The sequence below is a fragment of the Chenopodium album genome, chromosome 10, assembly GCF_948465745.1.
Source record: "Chenopodium album chromosome 10, dcCheAlbu1.1, whole genome shotgun sequence".
In the NCBI taxonomy this organism is placed as follows: Eukaryota; Viridiplantae; Streptophyta; class Magnoliopsida; order Caryophyllales; family Amaranthaceae; genus Chenopodium; species Chenopodium album.
In genome coordinates this window covers 8755427-8768514 of record NC_137843.1, presented here as the reverse complement: position 1 = coordinate 8768514, position 13088 = coordinate 8755427, and the positions used below count along the sequence as shown (strand labels likewise).

At 30.1% G+C, this 13088-nt stretch overlaps 2 protein-coding genes across 2 annotated transcripts; one reads left to right on the top strand and one right to left on the bottom strand.

The window, feature by feature from the left end:
• The first annotated feature begins 2836 nt into the window (after positions 1–2836).
• On the top strand, positions 2837–6289 carry LOC145563429 (protein DETOXIFICATION 27-like). Its single transcript, XM_081623878.1, has 8 exons — positions 2837–3172; positions 3572–4113; positions 4315–4401; positions 4578–4634; positions 4829–5067; positions 5548–5666; positions 5808–5894; positions 6242–6289. Exons 1-8 carry the CDS (start codon positions 2837–2839, stop codon positions 6287–6289), a joined length of 1515 nt encoding a protein of 504 aa, XP_081480004.1.
• Positions 6290–6796: 507 nt separating this feature from the next.
• LOC145562159 (protein DETOXIFICATION 27-like) lies at positions 6797–12383 on the bottom strand. Its single transcript, XM_081622350.1, has 8 exons — positions 11908–12383; positions 10692–11233; positions 9577–9663; positions 8876–8932; positions 7944–8182; positions 7600–7718; positions 7413–7502; positions 6797–7004 (listed from the first exon to the last, which is right to left on the bottom strand). Exons 1-8 carry the CDS (start codon positions 12253–12255, stop codon positions 6957–6959), a joined length of 1530 nt encoding a protein of 509 aa, XP_081478476.1. The 5' UTR covers positions 12256–12383; the 3' UTR covers positions 6797–6956.
• Positions 12384–13088: the final 705 nt, after the last annotated feature.

Sequence of the window (13088 nt, the reverse complement as noted above, 5' to 3'; positions counted from 1 at the left end):
ACCTATCAATTTATCGTAGGAAACTGAAATAATTTTTAAAAGCACACTAATAAATGACCTCCTACATTGAACTATTAATTAGACGACATTGAACAGATACTATATCATAATTTTGATGAAAATAAAATATTTTAAATTACAAAATGTAGGTAATTCTTATTTATATTCATGTATAATAGCGATTTATATTCAAAATGTACAAAATTAAAAATAGATTTTATATAAACCGTGCATCACACGGGTTCTAATCTAGTATATACCTAGTTTATAGAAACACAAACAACTTATGCCACATGTTATTACCTCCTTCAATATTTCTTTTTTTATATGTATGTTTTCTTTACAAAAAAAAGACCTACCTCATACTTTTTTTTTTTAAATGTTATGTAATTCATTTCCCCTAACTTAATTTCTTCCACACAAGTATATTCAATTACCAGCCCTTTCATTCTCTCCTTTCTAAACTATTTTTATTTCCAAAAATATATATTATTTAGTAAAAGTAAATCCATTTTAATAAAAAGAAAATATAAGTAACTTCAAAGAATAAATGTGAATCAATAAAAATAATTTAAGGTCGGCAAAAAATAATTTCAATTCGGCAATTAAGGTGTAAACAAAAAAAAAACAAAAATATATATATATATATATGGAAAATTAGCTTAAAATAATACCAACTATCAACGGTGTGTGCAAAATAATACGAACTCAACTATTTGCTGCTAGCGGTACCACCTTTATGAATATATGTGGAAAATAGTACGCCAGTCACCGGAAAAGTATCGTGAAATATATTCCATCTATATTTATTAGTATTATTATTAATTTTTTTTGAAAGAAATTATTATTATTATTATTATTATTATTATTATTATGTTATTATTATTATTATTATCTTTAATTTTGTTATTAATATTCTTTTTTTCTTGTCAAAATCCATAATTCGTTGTTACTTTTTTTTTTTTAATCGTCAATGTATTTAATTTTTTTTCAACATATCTATAGTACGTAATTTCTAATACCACATTACCACCTAACAGTAAGTAGGGTATTTAAATACAATATTATTTTGATATAATTAGTTTAAAAAACAAAAAATTCCCCTACATTGTTTTGGTTGGTGAATTTGGAGAATTTTGGATTTTTGAAACTAATCTTTTCAGGATAATAATGCATTTAAATAACGTATTTACTATCGTGTGATAGTAGAAATTACCAAAGCTATTTTGAAAAAAAAAATTTAAAAACATATTGACAAGTTAAAAAAAAAAAAAGCCAAACAAAAATTTAGAAGAAAATTGTTAACATAATGTATTTTGAAAAGAAAACAAAAAATTAATTAAAATAATATAAAATAATAATAAAAATAGACGAAATATTGCTCGAAATACTTTTTCGGTGAACGTCATACTATTTTGCACATATAGTATAAAAGGTGGTACCGCTAATAGCAAATAGTTGAGTTCGTATTATTTTGCACATACCGCCGATAGTTGGTGTTATTTTAAGCCAATTTTCCTATATATATATATTACACACATAGTATTAGTTTGTTTAATGGGAAACGATTTAAATTATCCGTCTAATCAAACTACTAGTACTAGATTTAAAAAAACAAATACGGAGTATAAAGTCAGATGACAGCAATAAGAAGACCTCAAATGGAATGAAAAAGGCATATCAAAACACACCCAATTCAAAAGCAAAAAGGCAAGAACAAATTGACGAGATTTAGAAAGAACTGTGAACTTAAAAAAGACGAAAAAGGACTAATATTAACTAATCCATGACAAAATTTTATAGAAAATAAATTTGTGAATGGTAGAGATCTAAAAAATTTATTTAGATGTATGAACTTAAAAAAGACGAAAAAAGGACTAATACTAACTAATCCCTGACAAAACTTTATAGAAAATAAATTTGTGAATGGTAGAGATCTAAAAGATTTTTTTTTAAAAAAAAAAAAAAGTTCATAACAAGTAACTTAAAAAATTGATGATTTATTTTCACTTAAATTAGCTAGGAAGACCATAATTTTGCACATGTAACATGAATGATGCCCCATGTAAATGTGGACTTTGAAGTTTGAACAATCCACTATACGATGATTACGATGAAAGTACTCCATCCCTCTGTTTCATCAATTCTCAATTGTTCACATTAGTATTTTTTTTTTTTTTTTTGTGGACATTAAAAAATTTATACGGAGTATTAGCTATATTGATAATTTAAAACATGTGTTCAATCAATCCAATTATTGAATCTAACAAGAAGCAAGATAACGTTTAATTAGATGACTATGCTTTTCTTATTTATGGGATATTTATGGGCAAAGCTGATAAGCTTTGAACCCAAAGACGGAATTAGGGTAATGGTACGCGTCGTGCTTAATTTGTAGCTAGTATATTGACTCTTTTTATTCCTTACACTTTTCTCATAAGCATTTCTTTTTTTACCTTCCACTTACTTTCATTTTTGGCAATTTATATTTTTATCCTTTTTACTCTATTCAAAAGGACGTTTTTTTTTTACTTGTTTGCCTTTTTTCTTTATTTTTATGCAAGTATTTTGTATTAAGACTATTAACAATAAAGCACATTAAGAAACAGATGAATAGTACGTACTTCATAATTTTCTAATTGTCATCGATTTATAATAACAGAATGTCATTTTGTTATCTCTTTAGTCGTTTAACTAATTAACTTAGCTTCCAGCCTTCCACCAATCCACCATAACCTATCCACTTTCTATTTTTTAAGGATCGAAATTAGAAATTTGGAATATATAGTCGTAAAATTATAGTTGTGTATAATAACAATAACACTAAGAAATAAAAATGGATGAACAAAAGATTCCCTTTCTAAAAAACTTCAATCATTCAGATAATGAAGCACTTCAATCATCTAAGCAGTTATTGCAACATAATCCTACACCGAATTATCAAGGTGGAAAACAAGAAGATGATTTTGTTGAACACACAACTCTTGTTAAAAGAGTATGGGTTGAATCCACGAAGTTATGGCACGTCGTTGGTCCTTCTATCATCGCTCGTATCTCTGCCTACACTATGTTGGTTGCCGGTCAAGCTTTTGCCGGCCACCTTGGTGACCTTGAGCTTGCTGCTGTCTCCATTGCTTGCAATGTTATTGTTGGCTTCGACTATGGACTCATGGTAATTTCAATACAAACTTTAACGTACTGTCTAATGCAATGTGTAGCATGTATATATGTGACGTTACTGTATTCTAATATGAATATGGCGGTAAAAAAAGGATTCATAAATACAAATATGATGTACTGTTTGCTAAATATATACCCTTAATTTTTCGTGATTTTACTTCTATTAAATGAATCCGAACAACTAAATCCGATGAAAATGTATGATGTTTGATGAATTTTTGTTTGTAATTTAAAATTTATGCATGATGCATATACGAGTTAAGTGTAATGATATATGTAACACGTACTATTATAATTTTTTTCTTTTTTAAGCTTAGAAAATGTAACATATTACTAACATAAATGTTTTTTTTTTTTTTTTTTTTTATGATTTTTACTTCGTATTAAATAGTTGGGAATGGCAAGTGCTTTGGAGACGCTTTGTGGGCAAGCATATGGAGCAAAAAAATACCACATGTTAGGAATATACATGCAAAGGTCATGGATAGTATTATTCATATGTTGCATCCTTATGTTACCGTGGTACATATTTTCCTCCCCTATGTTAAAACTATTAGGCCAACCGGACAACGTGACCGAGTTAGCCGGGGAGGTGACCCGATGGTTGTTGCCACTTCACTTCAGCTATGCATTTCAATTTCCATTGCAAAGGTTCCTGCAGTGCCAGCTTAAGGCCGGTGTCGTGGCGTGGGTCTCAGTGGTTGCACTGGTGGTACAATTATTTACGTCTTGGTTGTTTGTGTCCGTGCTCAAGTGTGGTGTAATTGGTATTGCCATGAGCCAGAATTTAGGATGGTGGGTTTTGGTTATTGGGCTGTTTGGTTACACTGCTTTGGGTGGGTGTCCTCTTACTTGGGCTGGTTTTTCAATGGAGGCTTTTTCTGGTCTTTGGGAATTTGTTAAGCTTTCCTCTGCTTCCGGGGTCATGATTAGGTAATAATCCTTGTTTTGATATCCAGTCATCTCATTTTGACTTTTTACACCGTTCAGGTGTTAACCTGATTTATTTTACGTGTATAATAAATGTTACGCTAATAATGAAATGTGTATGTAAAGTCGGTTGCATAGTTTCATATGCTTTCTTTTAGACGGAAATATATAGATATAAAATTGGTTTATGTTGATTATGAACAGCTTGGAGAACTGGTACTATAGAATACTGATATTGATAACGGGAAATCTGAAGAACGCAGAGATAGCCCTCGATGCTTTAACTATATGGTATGATTCTAGTACTCATATAGTCGTATTATATGTCAAGGCTTGTCTTTTAATTAGTCCAACATTTTATTAAATGTGTATAAAGCTCAATGCTCCATATATTGGAGTTGTTCCTAAACAAACAAAAAACATATGGTTTTGTTAAATTTAATACAATGGTTGTACTATTGTGCCAGCTTGAGCATCAACGGATGGGAGATGATGATTCCTTTCGCATTCTTTGCTGGCACTGGGTAAGTTCGTGTGCTATCTAACAAATTTGACCCGACTTAAATTCAAAATGTATTCAAAAATTTGACAAATTAAAATTGTACTTTATATTTTTGCACTATATGCATATTTAATTTTCTTTATTTTTGATCCATTATGCAAACTTTTGAATTATTGTTATGAAACAAGTTGATGATGGTATGGTAAAAATGGACAGAGTAAGGGTAGCAAATGAGCTAGGAGCAAGGAATGGAAAAGGAGCTAAATTTGCAACAAAAGTCGCAGTAACAACGTCCTTAGCAATTGGGCTTTTCTTTTGCCTGCTTGTTTTGATTTTTCATGACAAGTTGGCTTATATTTTCTCAACTAGCCAACCCGTCGTTGAGGAGGTTAAGAAACTCTCCGTCCTCTTGGCCATTACCATCCTCTTCAATAGTGTCCAGCCCGTGCTCTCCGGTAACCTCTCTATCCATTATTGAGGCCACAACTTTGGCCAAGTTAAAAAAAAAAAAAAAAAGTAAAAATAATTTTATTCATCAGAAATAAATTAAGTTCGTTAAAAATAATTTGAATTCAATAAAAATTAATAATTTTAAAGAAAAATATAACATAAAATTAATTAAAAAAAATAATTATTTAAGTTTTATAAAATTGATTTCAGTTTAGTAAATGGTCAATTTAGCAAAAAAAAAATAAAGTGAATATGGCCTTATTATATGTCCATTGAGTCGTGGACACACATTGGACAAATTATTATTGGGCTTGTTTAAAGCATTTATTTATAACTAATTTGGGCCGCTTATCAACCTATAAACACATATAGGCAGATTTATACACAAACCATTAAGAATAATACCCGGTATATTAGTGAATGTGACAATCTTATCCGGACATACTAAAATACGATGTTTTTATTTTGACGTTTTTTACTTGTAGGTGTTGCAGTGGGATCAGGATGGCAAAGCATAGGGGCTTACATTAATATCGGATGCTACTATCTACTTGGTCTACCTCTTGGAGTTTTTATGGGATGGAAATTTGAGCTAGGAATCATGGTACGTAGCAATTATTTCCATATGTATCTCGTTATTTATTTTGTTGTTGTAAATGAACATTGTTTGTTATGCTTCATTTCTTCCAAATTTAATGGTCTTTGTTACAATTTTATTTTATTTTTTTTCTTTTGTTGATTATAGGGTATATGGGCTGGAATGATTGGGGGAACGGCAGTTCAAACACTAATATTAGCTATCATCACAATTAGATGTGATTGGGAAAAAGAGGTATTTCTCCGTGCTTTGTTTTTATTAATCGCAACATTTTTCTTTCTAGGAAAGTTCAAAATTCTTGCAATACTAGAAGATTGATTTAGACTGCTAATGCAATTTAATGCGAATAACTTTTGTATACATCCGGTGTACAGTAATTTACTGTACATCGAGGGTTACTTTTTATCAAATTTAGGGTCACTTTTACAATTTTTTGAGTAACTTTTATCAATAAAGTATAAATATTTTGTAACTTTTATTTATGTCAGGGTAACTTTTGCTCATTTTAGGAGTAACTTCATAACGGATGTACAATATTTATTGTATATCCGATTTATTTAAAAGTTTGTCATTTAATGCAGGCTCAGAAGGCAAGCATGCATGTCAAGAAGTGGGCAGAAGGAATCTAACAATGATTTACAACTGTTGATATGTCTGAAAATAAATAAATTAGAATTTATATCTGCAAAACCAGCGTAACTAGTGAAGATGTTAATGTAATTAAACACTTCACAGTGTTTAGTATGCTTTTCAGTAATTATAAAGTATAACACGTTGTCAAGAGTCCTCAAGGTTACGATTGAGATCTTAACGGTTTTATAAACTGTATTAAAAATGTATTTAGTTCACCTAATTTTAATATATCAGGTCTTATTTAAATTTATTTGATTTTTTTTTTTTTTTTTGAATAGTAACTTAATTATTTGATCTTATTTCAACTTATATGAACTTATTACTCCTTGTTTAAACTTATCATACTTTAAATGTAAATAACTTGAATATATAACCGTTACTAGCCCTTATTTAAACTTAAATCATTTTAACTTGTTTATCTAAAATAAACGAAAATAAAGTGAACATAATAGGGCCCTAGTCTAAGGGAAATGCCTTAAGAACAATTGATGTACACATGGTGATGGCATAGTGAAACTACAATAATTTTTATTCCAGTGAAGATTGGCTTGATTACAAGTCAGGAACATTTTTCTCCTGCATAATTATACCTATAAAAAATAATTAATTGTTTCCCCAAACATAACAATTTAGGCGTCATTACAATTTCAAATCCATATAATGTTAGATGCCCTCTCCCCACTTGTCTACATGGAAGGTTGCTCTCTGAGCCTGCAATTCATAGCATGAAAGATCAAATTGTGAATCATCCAGTCGAAGAGAAGAAAAGAAAAGATACTTTGTCTTCATAATAAAAAAAAAATTATAAGAATTCAGCCAATTTCGATTCAAATATATAACTTAAGTGGCTATTATTTTGCGATATCTGTTAATATTTAATGGATCTTTCATATAAAGTCGATTTAATATAATCAGTAGGTACACTTATAAAGTCATAAGCTATGGTTCAAAAAATACTCCCTACATATTTTGCAAGGTTTTATTCATTCACGTGAATACATGATACCTACCTATATAACTAATAAACATATAATAAAATTTAGTCATTACAAGTGTTATATTTTGTTATAAACTAACCATCTTAGCTACTTATCAACCGAATTTTTGAATTTTAATTACCTCTTTCTCCCAATCGCATCGAATTGTGATGATAGCTAATATCACAGTTTGAACTGCAGTTCCCCCAAATATCATTCCAGCCCATATACCCTGTAATCAAATCTTTTCTTTTAGTAACAAGAGTACAAGACCTATAAAATATAGGTCATGGAGCAAAACTTAAGTCAAATTATAGGAAAATAATTACCATAACTCCTTGTTTAAATGTCCACCCCATCAAAAACCCAAGTGGTGCACCAAGCAAGTAGTAGCATCCGAGATTTATGTAAGCCACCAAGCTTTGCCACCCTGATCCTACCGCAACACCTACAAACAAAAGCCACCAAACATTAAGAATGTTTCCTAGAAATGTTGCCTAGAGCAACAACTATTGTTACTATGTATAAAGGATATATTAATAAATCATTGAAGAATTAAATGTATTGTACCTACATACATTTAATTGATTGCATAACAATAATGTGACAACTGACAACTATATTTGGACGAGGAAGATTTTAATGTTACAGAATAGAGAACTTCATAACTTACCGGAAAGAACGGGTTGGACACTATTGAGGAGGATAGTGAAGGCCAAAAGGATAGAGAGCTTCTTAACCTCCTCAATAACGGGTCGACTAGTGGAGAAAATATAAGCAATGTTTTCGTGAAAAAGCAAAACTAGCAACCAAAAGCAAAGCCCTATTGCAACGGACGTCAAAACTGCTACTGCTGTTGCAAATTTTGCTCCTTTTCCATTTCCTGCTCCTAGCTCATTTGACACTCTCACTCTGTTCGTATTTCACACATATATATATCTCGTGATTTTCATTGCATCAAATAAGTTCATATAAGACAAGCTCGGACAAATGAACAAGCTCAACTAATTTCTAATTACCCCTATTATTATAACCAAATATAATAATTTGTTTGCATTTAAATTGCATCAAAAGAGAGCATTTTCATTAAAAATGTAACAAATTGAACATTAAATGGAATATTGAACAACTAATCTTTAGTTAAAAACTGGGAGTACTTCATAGAGATTTTAGTCAAATAGACATTTATTTTGAGATGGCTTAAACTTTTAATTTTTTTTTTAAAAAAAAAAAATAAATAAATAAATAGAGAATCATTTGAGTCATTATAAAAAGCTAATTGATTGCACTTTCTTGTACCTTTGCCTAATGTCTACTATGACATTTCTATCATTACAATCAATTTATAAAAAGCTAATTGATTGCACTTTTTGTAAATTAGAAGTACTCCGGTAAATCATAAACTCGTCATGATTAAGTCATTCAATTTGGAAGTTTCATTTGACTTACATTCAAGTTTATTATCAATTGATTAGTATGATAAATGGACCATTTTAATAAATATTAATTAATTTTGAGTTGAATATACACAAATGTATCAATAATACGTTACGGGTCAATATTGCGGACTTTAAAGAGCACAAGAAAGAGAAGACATCAACTTACCCGGCGCCAGCAAAGAATGCAAACGGAATCATCATCTCCCAGCCGTTGATGCTCATGCTGACAAATCACCACAAAATTACTCACGGGTTATCAATATTCAAACAACACATTTTGATGATAAAGAAAGAGGTGGCCTCATTTGGTTCAATAATGAACCAACCCACTTTTATCAACAAACAAACATACATAATACTTATGTCCTTACAAACTATATTTTTTTTTATTTATCCTTAAAATCGTCTCTATATACTTTAGATACTGATATACTATTCATATATAAATCTATTCTAGGTTCAACTAAAAATTTAAGCATCACATACATATTCAAGACCACGACTTTATTTACTCTCGCTTCTCTAACTCTTTCACCAATTTTATTTGCCTCGTCAAAACTTAAAGATGTAGTATGATCGATGGGATGGAGGAAATAATATCAAAAACGGGTCCACTAGAAAGGTGGTAGTTTTGAAAACTAATCTATTCTTTCTGAGGACTGATAAAGGTATATATTCTAATCATTATAGAGGTGCCAATTTGAATGTTAAGATCATATTCAATTAGATTATTTTAAAATTTACATCGTGTTAAAGTATTATATCCATACAAGTTTAAATATGAATTATTATGCACCACAATCTGAATGTTGATATTTAATAATACAAGTGTATAAGAAATAAAAATGATAAGAGATATTATCGTACCATATTGATAATGCATCAAGGGCTATCTCAGCATTCTTCAGATTTCCAGTCATCAGTATCAATACTCTGTAGTACCAGTTTTCCAAGCTGTTGATTATAATATACACCAAGTTAGTTGGAGATATAATAAACGTTAAAAAGTATCTAAACAGCTAAAAATAAAATAAAATAAGGGCCTATTCATATTTATTGAACCGAGCTGAACTGAACTGATTGGAGCTGAATTGAACTGAGGTGAGCTAAAATGAATATTTTATGAGAGAGGGAAATTAGGAGCTGAACTGAACTGAACTGATTGGAGCTGAATTGAACTGAACTGATTGGATCCGAACTGAACTGAAATTAAGTAAATGTGAACATGCCCTAAATTCCATTCATTTTGCATTACCATGTGATAGAATCCAATTAGGGACAAAGGTAATTAATAGCTAAGATGGTATCCCCTAATTAAGGCACCAAGACTAATCAGCATTCATGTGCATGGTTTTAAAATTGGACCTTTACACTAGATACCATTTTTATTAGTCATAGAAAAGAGGTTGAATTAATAAATAATTGGAGAAAAAATAACAAAGGTGACATACATTATCTTATCTTTGTGGTGGTTTTATAGGCTCGAAAAAACTAAAGTTATGGAGAAAAATACACAAAGGTGATATATATACATTAAATTTTACTTTTAAAAAATTTAGGATCGAAAACAAAAGTTATGAAGAAAAATTAACACAGTACATTATAAAATTTTTGTGGTGATTTTATAGACTCAATAAAAAAAACAAAAATCATGGAACCAATAAATGAAATACTCCGTATACCTATTATCAAGTCAATCACTTTTAAGAATAGCAGATTTTTCAGAAAGAGAAATTTCTTTATTTGTACTACTATATCAAATTATCAATTATTGATATGCACGTACAATTTATCTTATTTGTAAAATCTGAATTTATTTACTTCATCTAAATGAACTTAATCTTATGTTAATCAATAGTCAATTCAAATAGAACCACTCCATCGCGTCCCTGATAAGTTTTAACTTACTTCTTTTTTTTTTTTTTTTTTTTTTTTTTTGAATTAATTTGAGTTATTTGACAATAGAAAAGGAAGAGAATTACCAAAGCATAACTCCGGAAGCAGTAGATAATTTAACAAACTCCCAAAGGCCAGAAAATGCCTCCATAGAAAAACCCTGCCAAGTAAGAGGACACCCACCAAAAGCAGTGTAACCAAACAACCCAAAAACCAAAACCCACCATCCAAAATTTTGGGTAACAGCAACACCAATGATGCCACACTTGAACACGGATACAAACAACCATGACACAAACAACTGCACCACCAACGCCACCACGGAGACCCACGCGACGACGTTGGCCTTAAGCTGGCATTGCAAGAACCTTTGTAGTGGAAATTGAAAGGCAAAGCTGAAGTGAAGTGGTAACATCCATAACGCCACTACTCCGGCCATTTCGGACACGTCGTCCGGTTGGCCTAGTAGTTTCATCATAGGACTAGCAAATATGTACAAAGGTAACAAAAGTATGCAACATACGAATAACACTATCCATGACCTTTGCATGTATATTCCTAACATGTGGTACTTTTTTGCTCCATATGCTTGTCCACATAGTGTCTCCAAAGCACTTGCCATACCCAACTGTTCCCAAAAAAAAAAAAAAAACATCATTTTTGAGGAAAAATTACTTAATTTTAGACAAGGAAAAAAAAAAAAAAAAAGTGTTGGATTGAATAATAATCAAGCATTAAATTTAGACAACCATAAAGAAAATTTAAACTTGGTACTATGATAAATTAATAAAACAAGTCCCGGCCCACAATATTGTTGCATTTAAACATCATGTATTCACCATTCATGTATGCCATAGCAAGTAGTTTCAAAGAAAATACAGTATATAGTCAAATTCATAAATCTTTGGACAATTTTAAAAAGATATTTAACAATTAGCATAAGAAATTATAGTTATCAGATTGATGCAAACTAATTACAAATTAGTTGGTAAACAAAACCTAGGAATCTAGGATAGCTTAGATTAATTCACGTCTATAGTACTATCTTTTGTTGCTTTCTATTGACAAAAAATATAGTAATAAAATATAAAGTACTCCGTACTAATCAACAATCGATCAATCATGATGTCAAAAAAAAAAAAAAAAAAAAAAAAACAATCGATCAATCAACTCAATTATTAATAAACTAGATATCAATAAAAAAATATAGTTATACTAGAACATATATATAAACAAAGAATTATACTATGAATATGTAGATTTTATAACATGAAACCTCACTTAAACTTGTATTTACATTACCATGAGACCAAAGTCGAACCCAACAATGACATTACACCCAATAGAGATAGCAGCAAGCTCAAGGTCACCAAGGTGGCCGGCGAAAGCTTGGGTAGCCACCAACATAGAGTACGAGGCGATACGAGCAATAATCGAAGGGCCAACAACGTGCCATAACTTCTTAGATTCAACCCATACTCTTCTTACAAGAGTATCGTTATCTTCATAATAATCAGGAGTATTATTAGAATCATGTAACAAATGTTTTGGAGATTGAAAATGATCAGCTTCATTATTTGAAGGATTGTAGCTTTTTAAAAGAGGAACTTTTTGGTCATCCAATTTCTTGGAGCCATTTTCCCTAGACATGTTTTTCAAGGACTAGTTAGAGAGTAAGAGAGTCCAAATTTTTTTTCTTTCTAATCCTTAAAGAAAAGAGATCGATATGGTTGGCAAGTGGAGAGAGAATTTATTATTTAAAAAAAAAAATGAGTGAGAACATAATGGATACGTGATTGAACTTTTTTATTATATAATACAATGTTTTCTAATAATTAAAATATTGACAAGAGAATAATTTTTAAATTTCCCTTTTTCAGTTATTATAATTCCAATTTTTATTATCCATGAATAATATCAATTAGCAATGGATATTCACAAAATATTTCAAGTTGTTGTTCATGTCCACATATTTTTTTAAAACAATGCCAAAAATTATTGAGATCGGACTTTCGGGATAATTGATCAAATTGTGTACATAGTTTGAAAAATTGTATTTAGTGACATGACTTTTGGCCAATATCAATTATTAATGAGTTACGGGAGTTACTTTGTAATTTTGAGGTCATAAAGGATAAATTCTTCCAACTACAAGTATTGGGCAGCAAGCTAGGATTCGTGACCATTCTCCTCACTTTCAAGTGACTAGCTTGCAAATACTAGACAAAAAAAATTGAAAGTTGAGTCATTAATGTCTGACTAGAATCATTCTCCTTATCTTAAAGCTTAAAAGAGAATTGCAATTATTAACATAAAATTCAAAATATTTTTTTAAAAATAAAAGTACCTTACAATCAGCAAATTTATTAAACTACAATGGTAATCTTATACTACATTTAATCTTGTTCTACAACACCACTCTTCCTATTTATGGATAATTACAATATTTGATTATTAGACACTACGTATAAATATACTCTATA